This window comes from Pholis gunnellus, assembly GCF_910591455.1.
Source record: "Pholis gunnellus genome assembly, chromosome: 14".
Lineage (NCBI taxonomy): Eukaryota > Metazoa > Chordata > Actinopteri > Perciformes > Pholidae > Pholis > Pholis gunnellus.
In genome coordinates, this window is record NC_136541.1 from 9,629,563 (window position 1) to 9,642,176 (window position 12,614).

At 39.8% G+C, this 12,614-nt stretch overlaps 1 protein-coding gene across 1 annotated transcript in view; it reads right to left on the reverse strand.

The window, feature by feature from the left end:
• Positions 1-12,614, reverse strand: part of piezo2b (piezo-type mechanosensitive ion channel component 2b) — a gene marked incomplete at its 3' end in the record, with an annotated part of 74,815 nt that overhangs the window by 48,198 nt on the left and 14,003 nt on the right. Inside the window, exons 4-7 of the mRNA XM_079173238.1 lie at positions 9,276-9,318; positions 6,352-6,514; positions 4,492-4,771; positions 3,131-3,344 (exon numbers count right to left, since the gene is read on the reverse strand). Of these exons, the coding sequence (XP_079029364.1) occupies positions 3,131-3,344; positions 4,492-4,771; positions 6,352-6,514; positions 9,276-9,318 (700 nt within the window). The remainder of the gene's footprint in view (positions 1-3,130; positions 3,345-4,491; positions 4,772-6,351; positions 6,515-9,275; positions 9,319-12,614) is intronic.

Genomic DNA, 12,614 nt, shown 5'->3' on the forward strand with positions numbered 1-12,614 from the left:
CTCTACACACATTTATTGTATGCAAGTCAGTCCAGGGAGAGGACTCCTCCTTAGTTGGTCTTCCTCAGGTTTCTTCTATTTTTTTCCCCCTTTAAAAGGTTTTGTTTTTTCTTATCTGAAAGGACTGAGGCTGTCGTATGCCGTACAGATTGTAAAGCCCCTTGAGGCATATTTGTGATTTGTGATATTGGGCTATATAAATAAAACTGACTTGACCTGAGCCTGCTGCCACCGCGACAAGCACCCTGGATATATCTTAGGAAGTGGAGGGATGGAGCTATTGGTGAGTCCAATTTTGTTTTTATATTCTGAAGGAGGTGTTGCCTCAAGGGGTCCTTCTTCAGTATAATTCTTAGTTTTATAAATGCAGGCCCTGATGTTTGTAATAGGTGGTATGTTACCATGATATACACTGGTAATCAACAGGGAAAATACACTGTCGAGAAACAATTGACTGGCCCTCATTTAAACAGCTTCATTTCTGTTAGATGACATTCCTGCAAAGACGATTTCCTTCCACACTCTTGGAATCTAAAAAATGCACGGAGGTTAAAAATCTGTTTGTACCACAAAGGACTCCGTTTGATTCACTCCTCTTCCTCTGAGCAGAACAAAGATCATCTGCTCAACAGGAAGTGCACTGACGTGTTCCAGTGTCCAACCACACAGATTTAGAGGTCTCCTGAGTCTCTGCCATGTGGAGGAGCGAATACCCCCCTCTGACCCCATCGCACTTCCTGAACGGTTTCTTCTTGCAGCTGGGGGAAAGCCCGCTGGTCACATGACTGGGGACTTCCATTGTAAGGAGGGAAGGCAGGAAGTGGAGTGGAAGCCTGGCCTCTCAACAGTCTCACTCAACACCGGGCCGACGGCAAGGCCGACTCGACTGTCAACAAGCACAATTAGGGCAAGCACTGAGGTAGCCTTTCTTTTGTCCAATGGGAGCTGCACGTATTTACGTTTGTAAGTTTCCCTCAGACGGCGCGAGGGTGTGCAGAGAGGTAACAGGCCGGATCGCAGAAGAGCGTGTTACTTTTATCATCACATTGGGCCTCAGTTTTTTTTACGCTGCGGCAGACAGAAATACCTCAGCGCTGTGGAAAGTCAACATCAACGCACAAAGACACGGCAGATGATGAAATAGTTGGCCTGTTCATGTAAAGAGCTATCAAAGAAGAATTAGAGTCATTGAAAACGTTCCAAATGTGAGGCTTCAATTGTCAAGTTAAGAGCCGATCAAAGAAATGACACCAACTGCTGGGAATTAAATGAAGCAAATGTATAAGTTAGTATTGAAGTTAAGTCATTTTTGGTGATAATTTAAGCTGGTATTTTTTACACCTTGTGATTATGTGTCATCATGGCTAAATGTGGCCCTAGAGACACAGGGAAATATTATATTATGTATCATATTATTTTTCATACAACTGTTTTAATCCTTTTAATAATTTGGAGAGACTTCAGGGAGTTTTGGCCTCAAGGTTGGAAGACCACTGATTTAGATGCGACTCCTAATGAATAGTTCATCAAGCATTCACGGTTTAAACAGACTATTGATGAGTTTTCTAACAAGAAGTCCGTCAATACAGCACTGTAATCACACCTTATCTGCCATCTCAATCAGAAGAAGGATGGTGAGGACACAAGGTTTGTCCAAGGCAGCTTCCTCTATACATAGCTGTAAATAGCCTCGGCCCTGACACCCAGCAGCACAGCTTTCAAATGAGAAACCGTGAGATCAATAAAACCCTGTTACACCAAGGGCGCTGAGATAACATGAGACAACGGCTACAAGGAGACAGATGGTGTATATTATGATTATCATACATACTGGTTTCTATATTATATTCAACAAAATGTATTTGTCTTGTCGCGCTGAGTACAGTATATATTTTATTCCAAAATAAATTCCCATGGGGCAGGACCAGAAGAGAAGAGACTTTGCTTCTCTATTGCATTTGACTTCCTGTACTATCTTCCTTTCAAAATAAAATGGAAATGCCGTTAGGAAATACTTGTTATAATATTGTTACAATAAAAGATGGGGCATGTTTTAGATTTTTGTACATTACATTTCACATTATTACAATTTCCTCATCAACATATTGTAAATGTATTTCATTATCGAATATAACTGTGTGTATTTTGGTGCATATTCAAACCCAAATGGAGATTAAATATGATCAATGTCCACTGTTTTTTTTAAGTTTTATGTGAGATTTTGGCACCATTTCGTCTCAGTGAGACTTTTTATGGTCAAATAAAAGTCAACAAAATGGATCAGTGAAACATCTCCTTTAGCTAAACTTTAGTTTTAGTAAACTGCATTCTTTGCATTACAAGTTGTCCGTCAAACAGAGAGTTTAGTGACTAAAGGTACTTTCTGCTACAGACTTTGTATTCATCACAACTGTGTCTAACGTATGTTGGCAAGGTGTGCAACGATGTGGCTTTACTCCAACCACAACGTTTCACCGCTGCAGCCACAGACAGCTGATTGTCTCCTCTCTCATGCATAATAAAACACTGGTTGTACTGAAGAGCCTAAAAGCTCTGCTTCGGATATTGATGTGCTGTGAGAAAGAGTTTGATATATCTTCCCTCCAGCTGGGTTTGCCTTTTCCTTCTTGTTTGTAACGATGGTAAATATTTATTGTCATTTAAACAAACTTGCCCTGGGCGCAATAAATATTGTTAAGTCAAAGCTGCTGAGCGCTGTCATCACATTATGTTACTTTAACATTAGTAAGGAGCCAGACGGCATATGTATGGGCTTTGTGCTAGAGGAATACCATTTCAACAATTCATCATAAAGACATGAGATTTAATGCTAGTACATTTTCTCTAGCTTGAGCCATCACTCACTGCTGTTTTGAAGTCATTTTGTATTTTCTTCTCAAGGTTTAACTCGTCTCTTTCTGTATCAAGAAAGGCTGTCAGGTTTAAATTTGGAAAATAATCCAAATCTAATGCATCCTAATAAGCAGAGATATTGTAAATTAATAAGTGTTTTGATTTTTGACTGATGAAATATGTTCGAACTTTGAGCCTGGCACAAAATTACCGATTTAAAGTAAACATACAGGATTTTAGACAGTGTTTGGATTCATTAAATGTGCATGTGTATCACCTGATGTAATAATCATTCGGTGGTATGGACTCCTGGAAGAACTGGAACTGGTAGAGGTACAGTACAATGAGGTGTCCAGCACTAAAGATGGCCATCAGGACACACATGCAGCTGAAGATGAGTGTGTCGAAGGTCCGACAGAGGGACCACCAGGTGCAAAGGAACAGGAAGATGAAGAAGTAGACAGACGAGGTCAACGAGGGCAGCATGACACCTGACAACACAAAAGGAATACAAAGTCAGAGTTGTAGTTTCCTTATCTGGTTAGGATTAGAATTATCAGCTTTTGTTTTGACCCAAATAGACCACAACACTTCAGTTGTTGTTGGAGGTAAATTATAAAATCTGAGAAATGTTGACAGATTTTTTTCCTGAATTTCCTAAACCCTAAAACCTCACACATCACACGTATCGTTCAAGAAGCAAGTTCAAACAGCAGTGACAAAGGATCTGCAAATACTGTTTGACTCAAATTAGCTTGTTAGCCATAGAGATGGTTTTGCATGATTTATTCTATTTACTAAAAATAAAATATACTTTGCACTTCTGCACCCTTACGACAATCAATTTATTTAAAAGCACAGCTTTAACAAAAAAATAATGATTTTCAACATGGGACTCTTTTTTTGCATGTCTATTGATACTGTTTAAATCTGGTATTTCTGCACTTACAGATCAAGATTAGCTACACTAATATTATCAGTATTACAGTATACTATTTGCAGAATTAGACTGCAGTGGTGGCTGCGTAGGATTGCTGCCGACTCGCGTGATCCAAACATTACCAATAACTATAGATGAAATAAGATATAATAAATAAGAGTAATCATCAAATGAAGTCAATTTAATAAAAATTACTCATTTCATCTTATGAATCACTTTGTTCAAATGCAGGATATTGTTGGAGGACCTTCGGTACAGGCCTAACACATTGCCTCGTTTCAAATCAAAAAGTTTGGGAATCACTGCAAAGCATGTTTTATTTATTTATTATATTTCATAGAAAATCATTTTTGTTTTTTATCTTTATCGTTTCATAGCACTGCTGATTGCACAACAGATTGTTGAAAGTTGTGTGAAAAATATATTTACATATTTCTCAACTACAGTCTGAATCAAACCCACACGACGAATAAGAAGCAGACTTTGTGAATAGGATGGTGTGACGTTCAGTTCTCTCACATTTCAACTGAACTCTTCTAAAAACTCTCTGCTTCCAGAACATTACTACAGAATAAAAACCAACAGTACAGTAATTGAAAAAAAAGGTGCCAAGTAATCACTGTAAAACTTGGATCTTCAGGTGGTGATGCTATGAGACCAAGACACAGATTCACTGTACAGCATCCAAAGCTGCTCACCTGTAATGCCCAACAAAATGGTGACCACCACCTTCCCCGCAGTCGTGATCAAGTTCCCGATAATCTCCTTCACTTTGGACGCAACCTCCGCCACGAGCCGTAGGATCTTCATCTTGGTGCTCTCCTTTGCTTCCTCCTCCTCCTCCTCCTCCTCCTCTTCTTCCTCCTCTTCCTCCTCGGCCAGCTCCTCCTCTTCTTCATCCTCCTCGGCCTCGTACCCCGCTTCAAAGTCCTCCTCTAGCAGGATGTTGTCGTCCAGGCTCAGCTTCTCCTCTTCTTCCTTTAGAGGGTGGGATTATAGCGACACATTACATTTCAGTATAAAATGATTAATGGTGCAGTTTGGAGGTCAGAGCTCTCCATGGTGCTGAAAACACTTTCTTACAGGTAGCGCTTGCTTAACAAGCCCATATGTAAACTCCAGTTTAGCATTTCTAAACATATATGTGGTCTGTTTGGCTGCTTGAGACGTGATAAAGCGACCCGCGGCAGATGTTTTTCTCTGGAACCACACGTTGGCTTGAATCTCATGCAGTCACTTCTTCCTTGGCTGCTGTATCTAACAAACAATGCGTCGCTCTTTTCCTACAGTCTCAATAAAATAGAGACATAATAACAAGTGAGCCATTCACCGTGATTCATATAGAACACATAAGGCACGAGACAAAGAAAGTAGCAGGTGGTACAAAGCCTGTTTTGAATCAAACAACAATTTCAGCTCAGATTGCTCACTGACGCAACGCCGGCTCCATAGATGAACTCCTGTTGTTTCTCAGTAATGGCGAGAGATGCCGGCTATGCCGGCGTGAGCAGCGCAGTCAAAGTGAAAGGGAATAAGGATTTCATTAACACTGAGTCATAAAGAGAAGGTAGGACTTGCCAGGGGATTCAATCAGTTATGACTGCTACTAGGTACCTCTTTTTGTTTGCAGACGTTAAGTGCAAGTGAAAACACATAGATGTCATCCATTAGCGAGATAAACAGTCAGAGACCGGAACTGCAGTCTGGAAGCGTTGACAAGCTCCTAGTGCAAAAAATAATTTGTCCTTATTCTGGTCTAGAAATCCAAATGTTTGTGTAAAGATGTTTACATTGGGATTTGTGCACACGTGAGGTTTGTGGACACATTTCCCTTTTTATATTTATAAGAACTTTCTAATTAAGACATGTTTTACTTCTTCTGTTTAGTTTCATGGACATAAAAGTCTGCTTGGAGATGTTTACCCCAATACACGACCTAAAGCCTTGTTTATACTCGCCCAAGGCACTATTTACTGAAATGTAGATTTCTATGAGCTTCTGCTTCTAAAGCATTTTAAAACGAATTTGCCGTCTTTGTATCTCAATGTTTTACTTCTTAATTTAAGTTATTTGGTTTTATGTTAATGTGGCATTCATGTCTAAAAAGACCCCTGCACACAGCGGTCACACAGTAAAAGTTTAGCTGATGTAAGAAAATGTTACTTCATAGTTTTTTTACGTATATGTGGTCAAAGGTTATCCATCCATCCTAAAGGCACATTTCTTTGTCAACATTTTTTTTTAATTTATCAAGGACAAAAACTATATAATTCAAAATGTGAGGATTTGCTGCTTTTGTCTGATTTATATAATTATAAAGTGAATATCTTTGGGTTTTGGACTGTTGATTGAGTGGGCATTTTTCACAATTATTAAAATTTTTTCCATGAAAAATAATAGACAGATTAATCAAAAACAAATAATAAACAGAGGCATCCCTACATTAAAGACAACTTACTTTACTATATTACTAATAAACAAACACATTAAATCAGATAGATAGATGGACGGATGTAAAGGTTTTCAGGACACTGCTTGTCACCACAAATGAAACCCACTTGTTCCTCGGCTTCGAAGTCGGCGTTGTACTGGGCCATGTCCTCAGGCGGCCTCTTCTGGACCAGACTGCGACACAGCAGCCAGATGGCCAAGCCGGCCACGAACATGCCGATGTCAGGGATGAACACTCGGATGCCGTTCCCTGCATCTGCACCGATCACACTGGAGACAAACAGAGGATACCACACTGACAAAAGGCAGACACTCAATGGTTCTTAATGTCTCCCAAAAACTGTGATTTGGAACATTATTGCAGGGTAGGATAGTAACCAAATGATGTAAAACGGGGCTGAGAATTACAAACTTAACGGTCCATGCACGATCACTTTTAATATGAAAGCGTTTTCCTAAGACTGGATAAGGCCCACAAATAACTGCTGGCGTGAGTTTGAGTCTGGCCTGGGATATTTGTCACATTTCACCACCCTCTGTCTCTCCCAATCTTTCATGTCAAAAAATTATTATTCAAAAAAAGATATGGTTCAACAATCTTTAAAAAGCTTGCCGTAGTTGTCACTGGGCATTAATTCCCTACAATCTGTGTTCAAGTAGACTGGAACTGTTCTCAAACTCATGAGTATGGATGTTATGGCAGAGATTTCATCTTTCTCGAAAACACCATCTGTTCACATGGGAATCTGGATGCTTTTCCCATTACTCCGCTTCTCTTTTAATAAGTGTTGTGTTGAATTCTTCAGCTTTTATGTGGAGTACCACCCACTGTAATGAAATCAGGCTTGCCTGTTTTAAACGTGTTGCCGTTAAAAAGTGAGTGAAATTCCATTCAAACTAAAAGGCCATGAGAGCGAGGGGCTTTTATTTTTTATCCATCCTTGAAAATTAAATTGCATCCTTTGGTCACAATAATGTGGTGAGAACAATACGCTCTTTCTTTCCCCTCATTAAACTGCTTAAAATAAAGTGAGAGGGTTTGAAACTACTAGATTTTCCAGATTGAATGTGTTAATTAAGTTATGTTGACGCTCACACACATCTTACCTGACGCTATTTGAATTATTCTCACACCAAACACTGTGTACAGATAATAATCATTTATAAACAAATAGTATTTACTCCAGGTCTGATCTACACAGTGTGTGCTTTTCATGAATTGACTGACATTGTTTGATGCCTTGTGGTTATATCGCTGTGAGCAAACAAAGCTTTTGTAACATTTGTTATTTGATTAGTCTGCTCGCCTCTAACTAAATACTGAAAGGTTTGTTCAAACAGGAAGCAAAACAGTGGCGGACGACTGTTGCCAAGACAGCTACAGAAACGCCAGGATTCAATCCACTAAGATGTATTCATGCAGCCCGAGGACAAGATTTATGAGGTGTCATGATTGCATGTGCAATTAAAGCCAATTAAAATTGTCCTTGAAATGGATAGCAGGTTTCAAACTCTTTAAGGCTCACCATCCAAACCAATTTCTATTTCAGTTTTACAACAATCCCACCTACATCCTGTGTTTGGCCACCAAAGGGCTTTCTTAACATTTCATGCTGAGCTCCGAGTTTCATTAAACTAATTAAACTGTTTACAATAAACAAAAACAAACTGCTGATTCTGCGGTGCAGGCTGCGGAGAAAAAGCCGACCACATGTTGGGATCAAGTTTTAAAGCAACTGGTCATTTCAAACAAAACCAATCTCATTCTGGCCTTGAGAGGATATTAAGCTTGTAAAAGTTAACAAGTTTAAAAAACAGAGAGCTAACCAACATGATGGAAAACACACACTCAGATAAATAGTTGGGAGTTTAATCTAATCAAAGATGTCCAAGTGCTTTATTGTTGTGAAGCTTCGTGCATCCTCACGTGGATGAAAGAGATGGAAACTATCAGAGCCAGAAAAGGTTAAGCGAGCCAGCAACTTTAATGATTACTACTTTTATCATGTGAGGATATTACAATAACATTAGCAGTACTAAGACCTGTCCTCACTGCCTCAGGCTGCAGAGGTTCATGAGGCGGCAGTGAAAAACGACAAACACAGAAAATATGTTCTAATCCACATAAATATTTGATATTTATAACGGATTTGAGAAGGTCAGGCTTGAGGAAACTGAAGGATCTGTCTGGGTGAAAAGACACACAACAGCTGTGAGTTCTCTTTAGACTCCATAGATCTGACATCGACTCTGCATTTTCCTCCACAAGGGCCGTAAAAGGGAGAAAGCATCCGCCTATGCAGCTGTAAATATTGTATATACTGTATATGATCGCCAACACAAACAGGTAAATGCAGGCGGGATAAAATGTTTATGGCTCTACTTCCGCCACTTACAGTATACTATCCACCGAGGGCGGTTGAGTACTGGAAAAAGGATGTGGCTGAGTTTGGACATTCCCGTACTTAGGAAACCACATCTAACATGATCATGGGGGTGTGAGGAGACAGACACGGCGGCAAAAGCTTTGAAAAATAGGCCCGTCAACCGATCGTCAGACGTAACCGGGTTTAGCGTTCATCAAGAATCCACACAGGGAAAGGTTAGGAGCATTTATAAACCTCGTCAGATGACGGCCCAGCGCGGCTAAATGCAAAGAGTGGTGTTTAATGTTATTGTGGGGTTGCTATATTTAGGACACTTTGCACAAATGATGCAACCTTCTACAGTGGAAGAGAACCACATGTCTGATCTTTAACAGGTGAGATAAATATTTCAATATTAATGGCGTAGGCTGTTGATTCTGAATTTCACAAAAAAAAAAAAGATGTGGTCATATTGCTGTCTCTCCCTTTCATCAGCAAAAACTCCTTAAAAAGTATTGTCCAACTGTGAGAAAGATTCATGTGTAGTTAAACAAAATCCAAACTTTCTATATTTTATGATGCATGATCGTCAGGAAAATGTGATTTTTGAAACCGTTTTTCTTTACAGGGATTCATATTCTGGGTCTCACCAATTATTTTCTTACCTCTCAAAGCCAATTTGTCTTATGGATCTCTCCCACGTGGAACCTGGACAAAAACAGTGAGTTAGTGAATATAATATATATAATAGACTTTTAGATAATAGTCATTAAAAACATGGTCAAGCAGCTTTTATACAAAACTTTCAAACAAGCAAAAAATAGATGTATTTCAATTACTGTACCCATTATAGATACTGCTGTTTATTATTAACTATTAAAGATAATAAAGAATTCAGATCTAGTCTGTAAAAATAGTTTTTTTTGCCTCTGACAAAACCATAAATAATGATAAAATAAACCTTTAAAACACCTGCTTGAAATCATTTATATATAGCCAGAATATTTTTCATTTCAGTTGATATTTCATTTTCAGATGAAGGAGGAAAATAATCTTTCTGTGCTGACGCAGAAAATAAAAACATTTCATGCGAGCTTTGTTTCCAAAGCTTGGACTGGCTGAAGTGTTCCTGAACGTCACTCCAGCGCTCAAAGGGAGATTTCCAGGTATTCAACCGGCACACTGAGAAGAACTGCCGAGGTTTGACAGGCCTTTGTTCTCCAGCCAGAGAAAACACAACATCAGCTTGTGACTTCAGGATCTCGACTCAATGACATGTCGACATATCCGGCTGTTTTGAACAGTGTATTAGGCGACTAATTAGGTACGGAACTGCTGCGGTGCTGAAGTTTCTGGTTTATGGAGCGCAGTGAGGAGAGTGAGGATGTTGAAACACACTTCAGTGACAGTAACTCAAAACAGACTGCAGAGAAAGCGCTGAATCAGAATTACTTTATCTGCTCTCTCACCTGTGTGCAAACTACTTTCAGGAGGTTGTTAAGTTTAAAAACGGGTTGTTAAACTAGAATATGAAATGTTCAATTCCAAAGTAAAAAGAAAAGAAAGAAAAGTCAACCATTAATTCAAGGATTCAAACTATAAGAAATATTTTTCATTAAGTATTTTCAATAGAAGCGTAAAGGTGCCTTTGTATTCAGGATGGATGACAATAGATACAGCTAAAAGCAGAAAACAACAAAAATAACAAAATAAAATGGTTTTCTCCTAAATGACACACACACACACACCTACACACACCCTAAGTATCCCGTAAAGGAATGAGTCACACGGTTAGGCACTTTGTCAGATACAGGAAACTCTGAATTCCACTCAAGGTGAATAAAACGGTAATGGACTGTCGGTGCAAACCTTGGTGTTTCTTTATTACTCATCAGTGAATAAATAGCTTCCCTAGCTCAGATGTTATGTGTTGTGTGGTTGGGGTAAAGGAGAAGAGTGTGGAGGTCAGTTGGTTCATGAAGAAATAAATTAGGAAACCATATGTGACGGGAGGAGCCCACATGACTAACCCCTGACATAACCTCTGACATCCAACACTCACTGCCGTCCTCCGGCTGAACTGTTAACAAACTGTCCGCCTCCACACGTCGACTCCCATTTTAAAGTGCTCAGTGACCGAACTGTGATGCAACACATCACAAACTGTAAAGCCTAAAACGTCAAAACAACGTGTAAAAATCAGTTATTATTCTGCATGCATTGTGGTATATTATCACAATCATGCATTAGTTCTAACATCACAAGCTAGTATTGCATATTGATAATAGGTTGCATTTAATTATTAGCTGAAAACTAATGATATAGTTTAAATTATTCAACATTTTAAATCATCTTATCATATCTCTATGGGGGGGGGGCTCTGCGTCTGCTGGGTGTTTCATTAGTTAACCTTTTGCTAACATGTTAGTTGAAGATGACTGAGTGGGACTGCGGACAGATTTTGGCACCACGACAGCATCGCTACCGTGCAACATGCAGTCCTAAAACCTTACAGATGTGTATGACATCATAATGAAGGCCGAGTTCGGGGATGGGTGTGGTCAGAGCAAAGGTGCCAGAAGTAGGGGGTAGGAAGTAGGGAAGGGGCCATTAACCCCCACTGGTCCGATTTGTTTTTTTAGTGCAATGCAGCTTTAATTTATGGGGACATCTTATAAGAACGAACAAAAATGAAAACGTATATAGAACAAACTGGACTGGTGGAGGTTAAAGCATCAGTGTCAATACATGTAATGCCAGCCACTTGCATATATTATCTCACTTTACGTTTTTTGGGCTTCTGGTCTATTAAACTAGCTACTTTACAGTTTGTGTTATTTACAAGTCAAAGAACTTTAAGTGGACGTGATGCACAGGAAACATGGTTCACTGATGTTGTTTTAATGCCCGATAGTCACCCACAAAGGTTTATAAAGATCATAGATAACTTAATGCCCCATTTAAAGCTTCAAATAAAAACTCTTCCGTTTGAAATGTCAGCCCAGTGACCACAGGCAAAACAGATTCTGTTTCAGTAACTCCAGAGTCCAAACATCTGCAACACCCAACTTCACCCTGCCCAAACTGAGCTCACAGGTGAAAAAAAGAGGAAACCAATGTGAGGAATGCCAGAGGTAAAGTCAGGCCAGTCTGATCTATAGGATGAGGAGAGGAATATTGTGTAATACAGCCTGAACTCAGCATGGAGCCTTCTGGAAAAGTGTGAGAGACTTTCTGCTCATCGAGGCGAGGCCGCTTTCCACCCCAGCTGAGCACCAAAAATACCTGTCCTCAGACTTCATTGGAATATCATAAAACACCCTTTGTACTTGTTGGGCCGTTAACCTCTCAGCACAGCATTTCTGTTCACTTGCTCTTCTATCTCCGGGGCCAAATGCCTGTTGGCCTTTTCTGCAGAGACCGGTGATATGCAGCGTCAACATTTCAGCACGTCACGACTGTGATCAGGCAATCAGTATGCGGAGGGAGGATTCAGTAAATGTTTCACATTTGAGGAATGGTGGGCAGGACATGGGTGGATACGGAGGGCGGTAAAGGTCAACAATGGCGTCTACGGGACTTAATGAAGACTACCTCTGAGGAACCGGTCACAAAACATCCATTCAACAGCCCGTTTATTCTTTATGAGCTGTGGAAATATCCATTGCCATCAAATATGAGCCGAATCAAACTAGCAAATCCTTTTTTATGGTTTGTTTTAACCTTCTTAATCTCCAGATGGGTGGGCGTTGGCACTTTGTACAATGACTGCCAAAGAGTTTAGACAATCACAGGAAAGTATTTGGTATCTGGTGGTCTTTGACAGTTAATGCAAATGCGTGTGACTGTGGTGACTCAACATGGTGGAAACTGCATTTATAAACAGAGGAAAGACAGATGACTCCAAAAGGAAGCCGGCCGCAGCTCATCTGGTGACCAGTCACTGACCTGATCTAACAGCTGGAGGCGTTAGCCTTTTTGGAAATTCAAACTCAACTCAGTTT